This window comes from Macrobrachium nipponense, chromosome 33 (assembly GCF_015104395.2).
Source record: "Macrobrachium nipponense isolate FS-2020 chromosome 33, ASM1510439v2, whole genome shotgun sequence".
Taxonomy (NCBI): domain Eukaryota; kingdom Metazoa; phylum Arthropoda; class Malacostraca; order Decapoda; family Palaemonidae; genus Macrobrachium; species Macrobrachium nipponense.
The window spans coordinates 47,241,319-47,257,011 of NC_087219.1; the positions used below are offsets into that span (position 1 = coordinate 47,241,319).

Consider the following 15,693-nt stretch of genomic DNA (forward strand, 5'->3'; position numbering starts at 1 on the left):
GCAATTCATGACCTTATACTGCTGTTTAACTATTTATTCAAATGATTATCTAGTGCACGCTGCTTCTTCTACCAAAATATCGCACTCTCAGTTTCCTTGGATAAGCCGTGGTTGTTGTCATTGTTTACGATTGTTGTGATGAAAGTGCCCCAGTGACTATGGGTACAAATGGTGAGCAGATTTAGCACAGGAAATGGGAAATTTGTTGACACATGCGACTCGCAAACATCAAGATGGCGTCAATCTTCTAAATATTCGGAGTTGTAAGTAAAAATTTGGAAAGCGTCATGGAAGTGTGTGCACTGCGTAGGGCCAAACTTTTATTAACCTCTGCTTAATCTTAAAATAGGGTCTTAATTTCTAACTTTGGAGAAAATACTTACTTCGAAATTATAGGAGAGATCTCAAGCTGTTGCTCTCAGCACCGATGACTCATGAGTTACCCACAGATATATCTATGGAGTTACCCATATCCGGTGTCAGAACGTGTAAAAGTACTTTTTCGGAGGGTGGATCCACACACGGTGAAAACTGAATCAGCTAGTCCAGTCGGTTGTTCACCCTAGGCTATAAAAACTTTAAAATGAGACCTTTTTCTACGGTATCCTTGAGTGAAATAAAAAAATTATCGCAAAGGGATAAGAACTTGTTTATATCAACACTACACACAGAATTACACAAAGCTCAATGTTTTTAAAGTAAAATGACCCCATTATCTTGACAGTATTTAACTTTTCAGTGTTATAACTATTAAGAAAACAAAAATCACCACACGTTATTACACGGCTTTCACATCGAACAGGTTAAGGCCCGTGTTTTTAAACTAACATCTTCGTCGAAGAAATTCTTTGTGACCAAAATAGTATTGCTGTGTTGCGAAGCAGCTCTTTGTGATAAAGGGTGAAAATTATTGGAAACGAAGAGATAGCCTTTATCACCTCTTCGTATATTTTTTTTGTAAAATTAAAAGAGAACCGCATAACTAATGTAAGTATTAGAACATATAAGACATGCCAAATATTTTTTTTTTTTTTAGTACTTCAATGCAGATGGTCTTGTAAAAGACTGTCTTTGTACTCAGAAGACCTCACGTTCCTAAGTCCCTGGCTGCTGGGTGCTTATGAACTTCACAGCTGTAATAGAATTGTCTTTCACCTTCTTTTGGATTGTATTATAATCAGCACAATGCATTTTAGTTTGGCAAAACAAGCATTGCAAAATAATGAAGATGAAAAGAACAACAGATTGGTGAACTTTCAAAACTATTTCCAGCCAATCATTTAAGGAATGGTCGTTGTCACTTTTTTTAGTTATGTTTTTAGTCCTTGAATGCATGTGCAGATACAGATGTTAGTCTTTTTTTAGTTATATGATTTTAGTCCTTGAATGCATGTGCAGATACAGATGTTAGTCTTTTTTTAGTTATATGATTTTAGTCCTTGAATGCATGTGCAGATACAGATGTTAGTCTGTAATTGACTTGGTGAGAGAGAGTTCTCTCGACTTAGTTTTGTTTCGTGAGTTTTTACATATTAAAGTGACTTTTTTACTCACTTAATGACTGGTACCTAAGAATTCTATACACTATTATCTGTAACTCTAGGTAACTACTTTTTTATAAGCTCATGTGCCCCTTTCCTATAGGATTATTACCCAGTATACTTGAATTAAAGATATCTTTACACAGCTCGAATTAAGGTCACAATAGGTACTAGTATTTTACATTTTCAAGTACTGGGTATGTAGCCTAGTAGGGTATTATCTGACAACGACTTCAATCTCTGACGACAAAATGGATGTGCAAACAATAAAGGCCTTTGACTGATTGAACAAATACAGTTAGTATTTGTAGCGAATAAAAAGCAATAAGCACTGGTTAATATGTATAAATACTTGGTGTGGTGGGATAACAAGCTTAAAAGCAAACGGCAATTCCCCCCACATAAACCTAATCACTCCAGCTGCCAAACCCACCCTCAGTCACATTTTCTTCTTTACATTACAGAATACACGTAGGACAATTGACCCATACCAACACAGAACAAAAAAACACAAACCCAAAAAACAATGGTAGCCAGATTTCAGGAACGCAGATTTTTCTGTCTTTATCTCTCCACAGACTATGAAATAATACTCAAGTCTTGGCTAGCTATGACAGTGTAAGTTATTCTTACAGGGTAGCCTAACTTAGACTCTATGTACTGAGTAAATAAGTATATATTGAGTAACAGGTCAGTATGATTGTGACATGTTATATGGCTTTATATACATACCTTGTGATAATGATTGCTCTTGAAACTGTACAATAGTTTTTTTCTCATGGTTATGTTAAGAGGTAACAATGTGACTACTAAAGCAGATTTATTAGTCTAATAAGAAGGAAACAGACGGGGCAACACAGCTTATACATCATTACCAGCAACAGCAAGATTTATACGGCCCTGCAAACTATATTAATTGTATCCCTATTAATAGTATCAGGTACATTAAATTTTAAAATCCTATAGAGTGATTGTACTCTCTTGAATATTGGCAGTTAGGCATCAGGCTATTAAACTTAGGCCATTTATTAACATTATTATTATCTACGGATGAAAATTATTTGGGATGACACCATTGGAGATTTTAATTGTTTTAGCATACTGTCAAATTTCACAGTGTCACATGACTAAAGAATGATAATAATTAGTTCTGCCTCTAGAGAATAAAACTGTAAATTTATGGTGGAAAAGGCTCATAACGTTGGCAGATTGGTCAGCTGATTTATTGCTCAAGTGTATAAACAGCAGACAGAATTAATACTTTTATTTCTTCATATAGGACACATTGGCCTTAGTAAATGCTGCAAAGATCATTTATCAATCTTTAAAGACTGCTGCGAAAATTGGCTGTCAATGCAGCATAATCATAATGTAACATCATATCTGCACCCCTTTATGCTGAACTGTAGAAAAAACATACCAGCAAAATTAATTAATTTTATTTCTGCATAAAGTTCATATTGTATTTAGTAAATGGTGCATAAATCATTTGATAGTCTTGAAGGACAGCTGAGAAAACACATTTGAAAGAGTACAGGGTTTTACACTAGATTGCACGAGTTGCGTCATCGTTTACATATAGCAATGGCACTCGGCAGTGCATATCACAAATTGTTTGGCTATCATAGGCTGTCCAATCTCTGTACGTATATCTATGTCAGTCACATTGCCAGAGTAATGGGGATGATACAGTTCTTGTAGTAGGTTGAGGATTAATGTAGAAGAGTACAGCAGAGGATCAAAGAACATTTCTGATCCACTTGCTATATAAGATGTAAATCAAACTTCTGCTACCAGGTCTTTCTTGATTTGTTCAGTGAATTTATTTTTGTTTCTTATTTATTTGTTCTGTTCAGTAGTTAATATATAACTTGTCGATCCTTTTTTATTCTTATAATTTTGAAGGAGAGAGAGAGAGAGCCTTTCCCTTGCATATACTTTTGATATACTTTTGTTGCTCAAATTAATTGAATTTGCTGATAGAACATTTCATTTTGATGCATTTAGTGTTTTTTATTCTCCGACTCCAAAGGGAAAAATGTCATTTGTATTATAAAAAATTGAAGAATTCATTGCAGTGATATGTAGTCTTGCATAATTAATTTTAAGACTTTAGATAGTACAGATAAACATGAAATGTAACAATTTGGTTACTCTAGGATTAAGAGATCATCTAAAGGTAATTCAACTATAGCCTTTGTGTGACGCACCTCCTTTCTTGAAAAAAAAAACTTTGGCTTAATGAATTGCAGTACATTATAAGTTGATTTGATCATATGGATAATCTCTTAAACTGTCTTCGTTCATCAACTATGTACCAATATTCCACTGTCTTGTGTTCAAGTTCCCTTACCTGGACTGTACATTCAAACAGCCTCTCCTTTATTTATTATCCAATTTATTTCTTCTCGTGTCAGAGATTATGATGAAATGTTTCCATAATTCAATGTGTAAATCATAAACACATATCTACTACTGTACTATCGTTCTTTTTTTTCCTTTTTTTTGTGGACGTTGTGGCTTGGTCCATTATAATAATAATAATCATCTCAACAGGTATGGCTCTGCATAACTCTCTCTATCCTGATTTTGGGAGCTGTAATTTCTATCAAGTCAAAGGTATCAGATTTTCTCCTGAAGGAGGAGGACGACACCGGGTGGAATCTGCAGTGGAACACCTTCAACTTATTTCGTAGCCTTGTGTCACAAGGCAGCGACATTTATGCCAAACACTGGTGGACGAGAATCATACTTTTATCCTGGTTCGTTTCCTGTCTCACATTCTCAGGTAACAATGATTAATCATTTCGAGTTTATGCCTTGCAAGTGTCTAAATTTGTGTTTTATTAAGATTATCAAATAGTTTTCCTTTGTCTTGCAATTTTGTGGGAATTGTCTCACATTTTCTTATTATGTATAAGTTTAATTTCATTTTGCCTTTTTTCTTAGCTTTCATGTGGCTTACTTCCATCTGTGTTCCCTTTTCCTACATTTTGTTTGTTTGATAACTTCCATATGACTGTTTTCAACTTTCCCCGTTGTTCTTCTTAATTTCTTTGTTTTTGTATGGCATCTCCCAAACTCACTGATCATCACAACTTCCATTTGCCTTTTCATTATTCTCTTTAATTGGTTTCCATTTTCCAGCCTCGTATTCGGGTATGCTGACAGCTGCTTTGGCACAGCCAGCCTTTGACGAGCCAGTAGACTCCCTCAAAGATCTTCCGAAAGCTGTCAAAGAAGGATTTACCCTCGGTGTCAAAGCAGGGACTAATATCGAGTACCTCTTTAAGGTAAATATCTTTTAGAGGTTGCTGAGTGGAAAGGTTTTGAGAGGCTATAATACTCTTTTTAAGGCACTGTGGACCAGTGTCTTTTTTGTTCAGGCATTCATTGCATTTTATGTATCTATATCTGCCATAATTATCTGTTTATTTCTTTATTTTTACCATTATTCTCTTTGTTCTGATATTCACTCCTTTCACAAAGGGTCTAATTAACAGCCCTCGGGGATAGTTCCATTGGAATGTATGTACAATTTTAATAATAATATATGATAATAATAATAATAAGGCAGTCCCAGGTTATTGGCAGCCCAGTCTTATGCGGCTTTTCTAGTGCCAAAAATCAGCGATTTTCGGCACCGAAATGCGCCGATTTCCAGTTATCAGCGCCAATAACGGAAGTTAAGCATATCTTAGTTTAACCAGACCGCTGAGCTGATTAACAGCTCTCCTATAGGGCAGGCACAAAGGATTAGATTTTTTTTACGTGGCTAGAAACCAATTGGTTAATTATAATTGGAACCTACAGCCTATTATGGGATCCGAACCACATTATATCGAGAAATGAATTTCTAATCACCAGAAATAAATTCCTCTTGACTCCACACTGGCATCAGCCTGGAGTGAACTTTGGCTACCAGATTGATAGTCAGGTACGCAACCCACTCGTCCAGTATTGGCTGAAAATTGCAGATTTTTTGGTTATCAGCGATTTTTGCTTAGCAAGCTGTCGGAATGGACCCCTGCCAAAAACCGGGGACTCCCTGTAATAATAATAATAATAATAATAATATAGTACATAGAAGTAGTACTATAGTAGAAGACAATGTTTGTGCTCGATCCATTTCCATAGATTTAAGAAAAACCAACACCTGGAACAAATGGTTTATGCGATTCTCGATTTACAGGAAGCAACAGAAGGCATCTACAAAAGAACTTGGGAGTTATTTGACCACGGAGACAGAACGAGAAGTTTTGTCGACGACAACGTCACCGGAATGAAGAGGGTAAATGAGACTGGAGCGTTAAATTGTTGAATATTAGAAGTTGTATGTTAAATAGCGAATATATTACATGTCAGGTACCAGATGGTTTGTGTTAAATGGTAATTGTAGAGAAGGGTCGTAATCAAAGAACGTGCTCTACATCAGTGAAATGATAGAAGTTATATGATAAATATCGTATAGGTATATTGTATGTCAGGGACCAAATTGTTAATGTTAAATGGTAATTGTAGAGAAGGATTGTAATCTTGGAAATATGCTCTAAATCAGTGGAATATTAGAAGTTGTATGTTAAATATCAAATATATTGCGTGTCAGGAACCAAAAGTTGGATGGTAATCATAGAGCAGGATTGTAATCTGGGAAGTGTGTTCTATATCATGTTAAATATTGACTATATTAGATGTCAAGTACCAAGTGGTTATTGGTAAATGGTAATTATAGATAAGGCCAGGAATAAATACCAAGGCCCTAAGCATTTGACATTAGAGGGTCAGGTTTTGTATAGGACTTAAAACGATTAAAGGTATAGAAAGCCATAATTTATCGCAGACAGCAGACGACCTTGAATTCATTCATTGTTACTGAAGACACTGAATTCATTCTAGGTTACTGAAGTCTAAATTAATTCTAGGTTACCTACTTAAGACTTTGATCTCATTTCAGGTTTCAGAAAACTACTCTGATTATTCCAGATACATATCAGAATCTTGACACTACCCTCCAAAATGTAGAAGATTTTAAAGCCATTCCATTCTAAGGTTCATTAGACTTTCCAATACATTTCAGACAGTTAATGTAAGCCATTAAATTTCATTCTAGGTTTCAGAACTTTACACAGCATTCCATTCTGTAGAAAACTGAATTCCTTGTAGTTTGCAGAAGACTGGATCATTCCATACTTTAGAAGACTTCATTCTAAGTTTAAGAGGATTCCATACTTTATTTCAGGCCCTAGAATACTTTAGATTTATTTCAGGTTTTAAAAAAAAAAAAACTTTAAAGCCAGAGTTTAAACCAGCACATTCCCGCCCAGGTTTTGGAAAGCGACTTCCTGCTCATCGGTATGAAAGTGGTGTGCGAGTTACTTGTGATGAAGATGGGAAGGAACAAATTTCACATTGGTCGAGATGACTTCTTCCCCCACAGCATTGCTATTCCTCTTCCAAGAGGAGCTCCCTACAGAGAGGCCTTTGATCAAGTGTAAGTTGGTTCAAACTAATGCATTTTTTTTTTTTATTAAAATAGAAACATGATGGCCCAGTATAAATGGATGACTGCAGATTCATGTGCTACCTATAGAAAGGCCTTTGATCAGGGGATTGGTTGTTCAGGCTAATGCTATATCCCTCATAAAATATAAACAGGTGGTGGGATAGCACAAGTAGTAGATACATTATAGTCTGTGTCTGAGAGCCAAAGGGGTGGATGCATCACTGAGAATTGCTCTCTGCAGCTGTGTGGCCTAATCGTTGACCTACTTCAGTGGCAGACGGTTAGAATCCCCAAGGAAGGAGGTTATTGTTAAAACCTATTTTCAGGCGACAATGCCTGCTTATAATGTTTAATCACCCTGGGCCTATTAGGAAGGAGGTTTGAATGTTTCCACTCATGCTAGTGGGGCAGAAAAGGGGTGAAATCGCAGATTGAGGCTCTGAGTGGCGTGGCGGAATCACAAGCTAAGCAAGCAAGCAAGCAAGACCTCTCCACATTTACATTAATCAATCCTGGCTTACAAATTTCCCTCAGCCACACTTTCCCCTTTACGTAACTTTAATTACTAAATGGACATTGAGTTCAGCAAAGCAAAAAGCAAAATCTCAAACACATTTACTCACCAGGAAACTTGACACAATCAGGGCGAGAAGCTGTGCTTTCAATGCGATATGGCCGCCGAAAAACAAACTCCACCGCCACTAGCAAACTGCCAAACACCAAACCAACTGTCACCAACAAACCGCTAAATACTTAAAAAAAAAACACCAAACCAGCACCAAGACTATACACCAATTCACAAACATAAAAAAAAAAACACACACACCAAACCAGCACCAAGACTATACACCAATTCACAAACATCAAACACGACAAATCACTCACCAACTCGACAACCACAGATGGACACAAGGAAGACAGAACTCGATTATTCAATACCCAAACCTTATGTGAAGAGCACACAGATGACTGAACTGACTGACTACCTCTCACTCTGTGAATGCCTTCATTGACTGACTGCTGCTGACTAACTGAATGCTTAACGACCAAGCTATTCAACAAGCTAACACGCCCGCCAAATAAGCAGTTCACTCGTCAACCACCCATTCCTCATTCACAACCTCTCCCTCTCTCCCAAAATGAAAAAAAAAAAACACAGGCACCAACCTTCCCCATACTATCTTAACAATATTAATAAACATAAAAATAGAGCAATACAATACATACGCAAAACATCCAAGACCCTTTCTATTGCTTCCGAACATCCCAACTAGACAACATACGAAATCTCTCTCTCTCTCTCTCAAGCAACCCTGTCAAATGCAACCAATTCATCAATTCCCCATAGTGGTTCCAACTAGTACCACTTATAGTGTGTATGCAAGTTATGCCATCTAATATGTTTCTCATCTCTACACTTTGTCTCTCTTTCTTCAGCAGCACCTCAGCCTTGCTAGTTCTGTGTACAGAGACCTCTATCCTGGATGCATTCTCCAAGTTATTTTTGCACTGAAATACACAGTCACTTCAGAGAGTTGGAGTAATGAAGACTTTCTTCAGCAATTTCCATTCATATTCATTTAGAAAAAAATTGACTCACTTGAAACCATGCTACTTACCTCATCGCATTTTTCCTTGGAGGAAGCCTTATTCCATTCATTCATTAACATCATCCTCAAATAACCTCTGAACATCTTGTTGAAATGATGGATGTAAACTGCAGGATGATGAGGATGGTGGAAGGGGGACTCATCTCTAAATGGAGGGGAGAAGAAGTCAGGAGAGTGGAAGAAAGAACTTCTGATGATGCAGTGACATCACAAGCTTATGCCATTACTCTCAGGCACCTTCAGGTAATACAACAGTGCATCTGTAAACTAGTCTTTAGAAGGAAAAATGCCAAAAATTACTCCTAAATAGAATGCTTAAGAGTTATGATAAACACACCACAAAGAAATAAGCATTTAATGTGAGATCATAAGAAATGTGGCAAATAATGAAATGACTCGTGCAAAAAATCTGGCTGCCATGTCAAACTATCCTATATAATTTTTTCTAGATGAATAATTTCCATCCCCAGTTGAGATAAACAGTGCCCACAGTTATATTGAAAGATTCCAGAGGAGGGCATTTTTGTACCTCCCCAGGTGCATTTTACATCGTGACTCTTCAGGTAAATTGTGAATTACTCTTTCCAGGCAGCTTTCTTCATCCTGATCACTGGCTTGGCTTTGGCAACTGTGTCATTGATTGTAGAATGCACAACGTGGCAAACTCTGAACCGAAGAGCACTGGCATTGATCAAATGAAGGATGTTATTCCTACAGCATATCAGGTTTTGCACGAAGGTACTGAGAACATTCATCAAACTCATTTTAGGGTTGAGGAACTGATGTCTGTATTTTTCCTTTTTGTGTATTACTAAGTATAGCACATGTTGGCAATGCTGTATGTTGCTTTGGGGTTAAAACACAAAAACAAAAACGAGATTGGAAATGTCATAAGCCATTTTCTGCAATTGCGAAATATAAGGCCATATGTTTTGAAACAATAAAGTAACTTGACAGATATGGCAGACAGACATTTTCTTTTATCAAAATATTCACGGTTATTGTTGTTCCTGTTAAAGTTAGCAAGGTAAGACCAACAATTGAAATGCACAAATTTTATTTTTCAATTTTCTACTTATAGTTAATGTTAATAGTTACAGTTATGTTAAAATCTTTGGTCACATAACTTGCACGGCTCAAAGAAATAAGACCACAGAAGTGGCAATAACGTTGATAGCTTTTGAATGCCATCCTCCATCCAGAATACAGGCTTTCATAATGAACAAAAGCACGCTCAGTATAATGTTAGTGGTAAATTGCAGATTCTGAATGTCTATAATACAATAAATGATGCTGTCAATGGTCTCTGCAGGTTTAAACTCCTCCAGAAATTTGTGCAGACAATTGTTTACTTAGATGCATTGCAGTAGTGTGTGGATTGGTTAAAACAGTACACAAAAGATGGCAATGAGGACATGACTGCTGCGAGGTAACATTTTCTTGGTCAATAACTCCCTAGAGAGGAGAGAGGAGGCATCTTATGTGCAAATTTCTCGGTTAGCAGGTTAGCATTGCAACAAGGCTTTTAAGAACTTCCTTGTAATGAACCCCAACGGAAATGTATTGAATCTTTCCATTATTAATAATATTAGAAAATAATTAATTTTTCAAGAAGGTAATGCCAAAAAGTCTTGAACATTTCCAAGAACACAAGATATCGTTTGTTTTGTGTATTATTCTAACAGAAATTTTCAAGGTACTTTTTATTACTGTGAAACTTCCACCCTTTTAAAACAATTTAAACAACTCTTGTTCCGACACGTAATACAAACCCTCGGTCCTTTACAAAAGGAATTACTTACGGCGTAGGTGGAATTACGGCCGTTGAATCTTGAACAAGGTGGTTAGGCAGTAACTACTATGGGGCTGGCTAGCCTGCCCGGATGTACCATGTAAATTCTACTTTGCTTTCGCCGTCTTCCGATGAAGACGTGTGTTTGTGAGCTCCGGCTGACTGGTGGTTGATCTTTTTTCCCGGTGGGCTCCTTTTGGTTTATTTTGGTGTTTGATATTAATACTAAACAAAGGTTTGTCCTTTTTTTTTCAATTAATATACAAACCCACTCTTTATGATAGCCTTTATAGCCGCCCCTCTACTTGTGTTAAGAGTCGGCGGCAAAGGTATACCAACATATTATTTACATTCTTTCACCCCTTTAAAGCTGGCCTCACACTAGGCATTTTTTTCTCGAGCAGCGAGCCGTTGCTGCCGAGAATGAAAAAAAACCGGGAGCTTTTAGCTCGAGATTCTTGCTTCCGAACAGGACGGAAAGCAGCCAGCACGAGCCGCGAGCCACAGCATAGTGTAAACAACAAGATGGCTGCTGCTGATAGGACGTACTCTCCTGAGCCACTCTTGAACCCACAAACGTTTTTTGTTACTCTTGCATTCACGTAAGTTTCCGAGAAATAAACCACTGCAGCGCATCTTGCAAGTCAGTCCGACAATTTCGGCGCCATGATGATATCAGATGATCAGTTTTGTTTACTTTTCCTACGGCTCCTCGAAACCACGAGTTCCTAGTGTGACGATACAACACTTTTGCTCGCGAGCATCGGCTGGATGCTGGCCAAACCACGAGCAAGAAATGACTAGTGTGATACCAGCTTAACACTGGTTCAGACCGTCATGAGGACGAGAGATGTATTTACCGAGAAGATGAGACTTGTATTTAATGTGAGTGTTATTGATCCTGTAACGACATGTATTCATCCGGAAATTATGCTTACGCTTGGGAATTACCGAGGGAACTTCAAAGGTTGGTCCTTGTTTTGTTTTTATGGTAATTTCTCTTCTTCGTTCCTTTCACTTACTATCGGAAGAAGGTAGAAGAATGGGCGTATGGTGTTGATGTTGAGGGATCTCCTCTCACTTCAGAGGGCGGTGCCCTTGGATGCGTGAGGAGTATCCTCACTACTTCAATCATTTTTTCCTTATTTTGCAGACAGTGGTGATTGTGTTTACAGCAGTATTGGTTGGATAGCTCTTCGTATTGGTTATCCTAACCTTGGATTTGTACCTGTGACTCGTAATTATGTTGCGATACCGATCCTCGAGTGTGTGTACTGATCCCCTGCTGGTAGTCATATTCTTTTACCACTATTACCCCGGAGTTGTCACTGGACGAAGCTGTCGAGGCCCCGTGATGTTTATCTACTCCTGATGGTAGAAGTCTGGCAGAATTGGAGGAACCGAAGAGGAAGAGAGCTCGTCAAGTGTTGGCATCCTCCTCTTCGAGATCATCATATTTTCATGCCTTCGACTTTTAAGGCTTTGCCGTAGAAGAGAAGGTGGTCTCCCACCATAAGAAGTCTCGTCACGGGACTTCTAAGGGTCTGTCTCGCTCCGGTGAGACAGATGGGTCTTCTGCTGGTCCTCTCGTTCCTCCGGGAACGGGCCCATCTCTCCTTCCTCAGGGAAGAAGAAAGCGGGGAGCATGGAAGCACCAGCCACCGCTGGTACCTCCTCTCCCGGTTCCACAGGTTCCACCTCAGGACCAGGAACTGTCTCGGCCGCTCGCTTGCGTCACCGAGTGTACGGTCACCTACTGGTGAACGTGCAGCCAGGGTCCAGACTGCTGAGTACGCTTACCATGTCAGGACCCAGGCACGGAGCAGAAGATGGTAGGAGTCGCTCGGGTGACTCTCGCCAGATGGGCGATTGCTGCGATCGTCTGGTACCCAGGGTGGACGTGACGTTCCCAAGGGTCCATGCACGCAGAGACTGGTGGAGGCGGGCCATCCAGCACTTTTAATTAATTTCTTTCTTTCAGAGGTTTCGGCCTCAACGAGGACTTGGAAGAGTTGGAGGATGGTATCGGCTGTCTCCTGTCAGGTGCACTCTCAGCCCCCCCTGACACTGGTGGCAGACGCTTCACCTGCCAGGTAAGAGAGAGTTTCGTAACCCTCCTCGAGGAAGCGTTCTCTCACCTGCTGCTCCCGCAGGTCCCTCCGGACAGGTGCAATTGGGCCGTGTTGCTACCGCAACTGTCCCTACTCCGTCCTGGATGGAGGACCTGTCGGTTTTCACTTGGGCCATGTTGCTACTGCAACTGTCCCAACTCTGTCCTGGATGGAAGACCTGTCAGCTGTCTTGAGGGAACTGGCGAAGAGGAAGTCCAGGAAGAAGAGTTAGGTGTCGTTGTCGTCTTCTACTGCCTCTCCCCCTTCGAATTTCAAGGGACCCCCAGCCGAGGAAGAAGAAGGTGGCCTCGCCCCCCCTAAGGAGCCTCGCACAGAGACTTCTAAGGGTCTGTCTCACTCCGGTGAGACAGGTGGGTCTTCCGCTGGTCCTCCCGTTCCTCCAGGAACGGGGCCTGTCTCTCCTTCCCCAGGGAAGAAGACAGGGACCATAGGAGTACCGGTACCTCTCCCGGATCCAGAGGTTCCACCTCCGGACCAGGAACTGTCTTGGCTGCTCGCTTGCAAGCGTCATCGAGTGTAGGTGATCACCTACAGGTGACTGTGCAGCTAAGGTCCAGACTACTGAGTACGCTCAGTGTGTGAGGACCCAGGCACAGAACGGAAGGATGGTAAGTCGCTCAGGTGACTCTCCCCAGAACGGCAATCGCCCAGTACCCATGGTTGACGTGACGTTCCCACTAGACCGTTCACATAGCGAGGGTGGAAAGAGGCCCCCCCCCCCCCCCCCCCCCCCCCCCCCCCCCCCCCCCCCCCCCCCCCCCCCCCCCCCCCCCCACCCCCCCCCCCCCCCCCCCCCCCCCCGGCCCACCGGGTCCAACCTTGCCTGGACCTGGTCCAGCCTTGCCGGGGCATGTCGATAGGACGGTGCTCGCTCTCACCACATTAGTGGACACTACCAGTCACCCGACCGTCGCTCCCACTGGGACCGGATGGCTCGCTCGCACGACTCACGAGACAAACGCTCTGTCCTTGGTCCAGCGGTTCTCCGCAAGAAGAATGCTGGTCCAGGCCTGCAACTCGATCGTCACCGTGGGTTGGTGATCACCGGCAGTCCTCCCAGCTTACCGGTTCTGCTGGTAGGCAGGGGAGGAGCACTCGTAACAGCTCTCCTGACGCAAGAGACCAATGCTCCATCCTTGGTTCAGCGCTTCTCCGCAAGAAGACCACTGGTCCAGACCTGCAGCGCGATCGTCGCCGTGGGTTGGTGATCGCCTGCAGTCCTCTAAGCCTACCGGTTCTGCTGGTAGGCAGGGGAGGAGTGCTCGTAGCAGCTCCCGACGCAAGAGACGGACACTCCGTCCTTGGTCTAGCGATTCTCCGCAAGAAGACCGCTGGTCCAGACCTGCAGCTCGATCGCCACCAGGGGTTGGTGATCCCCTGCAGTCCTCCCAGCCAACTGGTTCTGCTAGTAAGCAGGATAGGATCATCAGGCTACACCAGGAGGAACGAGGCGAACAGGAGTGACCGTGATGAATGCACTTCTTAATGCCTGGCCAAGAGCCTGGTTTTGTCTTGGGACCAACAGATCCTCACTCAGTGGTTGAAAAAGGAAATCGGGGGGCTGGCGAGGACGATGACGCTTCCCAGACTCGGAGTGACCATCACCGCTGTTCACGTGACGGTCCCACTGGACCACGCACGCAGAGACCGGAGTGGGCTCCCCCTTCGATCCTCTTGAGAGGTTTCGACCTCGACGAGGAAAGGGACGCGTCAGAGGACGGTATCAGCTCTCTCGTGTCAGGTGCACGCTCAGCCCCACCCGGATGACTGTCAGGGTGGTGGCAGACGTTTAGCTTACAGTACGAGTTTCGTAACCCTCCTCGGGAAAATGTTTTCTTCAGACGGTAACGTTTTCCTAGACTCGGAGCGGCCATCACTGCACAGTTATGGCCGCCCGAGCCCTTGGAATTCTTCGGAGTTTCTAGTACTCTCCAAGTGTTCTGGTATTCTACGATCCGCAAACACTTGGGCGAAACCACGGTCCAGAGTGGGCGAGACGAGAATCCCAGATAATTGTTACGATAATCGGGAATCTTGCCAAATGCTGGAATTCCTGGAATTTCTAGTGTACCAAGGAAGTACTGCTGCTGAAGGAAGAATTCTCGGGAGGGGCTCCGCCTGGATGGGCCTGGACAGTCCATCACCTCAGTAGGTGGCCAACCATGGGATAATGAAGAACGGGTGGGAACATCCAGTTTGGCTTGAACTATCGTCTTCGGTATCCTGTTATCACCGTAGAAGTCTTCCTTCAGGAAAACTTCACCTTCGCTGTCTTCTTTAGAGAATGAAGGAGGTCGGCTTCCAGTCATTAATCTTGTTCCTCGAAGGGAAGAGAATTTAGGCTGTAGGTGTTTGTACAGGAACCTACAAATATACTTTGTATATTGCCCTCGTGACATGCTTTTGTTATCAGTTGAATTGTCTGAGGTGTAGGCACATACTGAAGTTAACTCTGCAGTTTGTGACAGAGACAAATAGTATCTTCTTAATTGAACTGCAACTCGGGACTACCCTGCAAACCTCCAGGAGTTACCAGTTTCGATTTTGAGATACTTGTGGTATTGTTACAACAACACCAGTGTTTGCATTCACCGAAATCCGTTTCGGTTAAAATACAAATGCTCGAGCATATTTTTTTTGCGCTCGATGGTTCTAGCTGAACACATTCCTTCTTGGAATGGATTTACCTGGCAACTCAGGATGACGAGTAAGCGAGAGCTAGCGGTGTACGGGCTGCCTGCCGCAGCCCAGTACCACTGGCTCTCCGAGATAGTATGGTCGGATCTCTCTCTTCTCTGTCCGCAATCACAGACTTGGGTTCTCTAGTTGGCTGGAATTCTCGCATGCGTATGTGACCATCAGACAGAGATATCTCACTAGACTCGTTATCATCTTTCTGTTTACTGCACTGTAACAGAAGTCTGTAGCCTAGTCTCCCCTTGCATCGCAGCGGAATGATTTCTTTTAGACATCTGAGTTTGTTTTCTAATACATCTCATATTTGTAGGTGTGCAATTGTTCTTTGTCCACCCCCCAATTTTGTAGATTGATAACGGAAGACATCGCCTGTCCCCGCCCTGCCAGCTCTACTTCCAAGTATATAAATGTCCTCCCT

The 15,693-nt window shown here is 41.8% G+C and overlaps 2 protein-coding genes across 2 annotated transcripts in view; both read left to right on the forward strand.

Annotated features, from left to right (window-relative positions):
• LOC135203150 (glutamate receptor ionotropic, kainate glr-3-like) overlaps positions 1–11,026 on the forward strand; it is a 31,897-nt gene extending 20,871 nt beyond the window's left edge. The window contains exons 9-14 of the mRNA XM_064232824.1: positions 4,098–4,329; positions 4,689–4,834; positions 5,734–5,832; positions 6,866–7,032; positions 8,768–8,897; positions 9,243–11,026. Coding sequence (XP_064088894.1) covers positions 4,098–4,329; positions 4,689–4,834; positions 5,734–5,832; positions 6,866–7,032; positions 8,768–8,897; positions 9,243–9,353 — 885 coding nt within the window. The 3' untranslated portion in view covers positions 9,354–11,026. The remainder of the gene's footprint in view (positions 1–4,097; positions 4,330–4,688; positions 4,835–5,733; positions 5,833–6,865; positions 7,033–8,767; positions 8,898–9,242) is intronic.
• A 1,065-nt stretch (positions 11,027–12,091) lies between these two features.
• On the forward strand, positions 12,092–13,098 carry LOC135202849 (uncharacterized). The gene is made up of 3 exons (XM_064232308.1): positions 12,092–12,278; positions 12,430–12,539; positions 12,835–13,098. The coding sequence occupies exons 1-3, from the start codon at positions 12,092–12,094 to the stop codon at positions 13,096–13,098; spliced, it is 561 nt and encodes a 186-aa protein (XP_064088378.1).
• Positions 13,099–15,693: the final 2,595 nt, after the last annotated feature.

What these genes read in the sequence shown, in the direction of transcription:
- LOC135202849 (XM_064232308.1), top strand. Translation starts at nt 12,092, where the DNA reads ATGGAAGCACCAGCCACCGCTGGTACCTCCTCTCCCGGTTCCACAGGT. An exon ending in CAGGCACGGAGCAGAAGATG is followed by an intron (nt 12,279 to 12,429) that starts GTAGGAGTCGCT and finishes TTTCTTTCAGAG; the next exon opens with GTTTCGGCCTCAACGAGGAC. An exon ending in GCAGACGCTTCACCTGCCAG is followed by an intron (nt 12,540 to 12,834) that starts GTAAGAGAGAGT and finishes TCGAATTTCAAG; the next exon opens with GGACCCCCAGCCGAGGAAGA.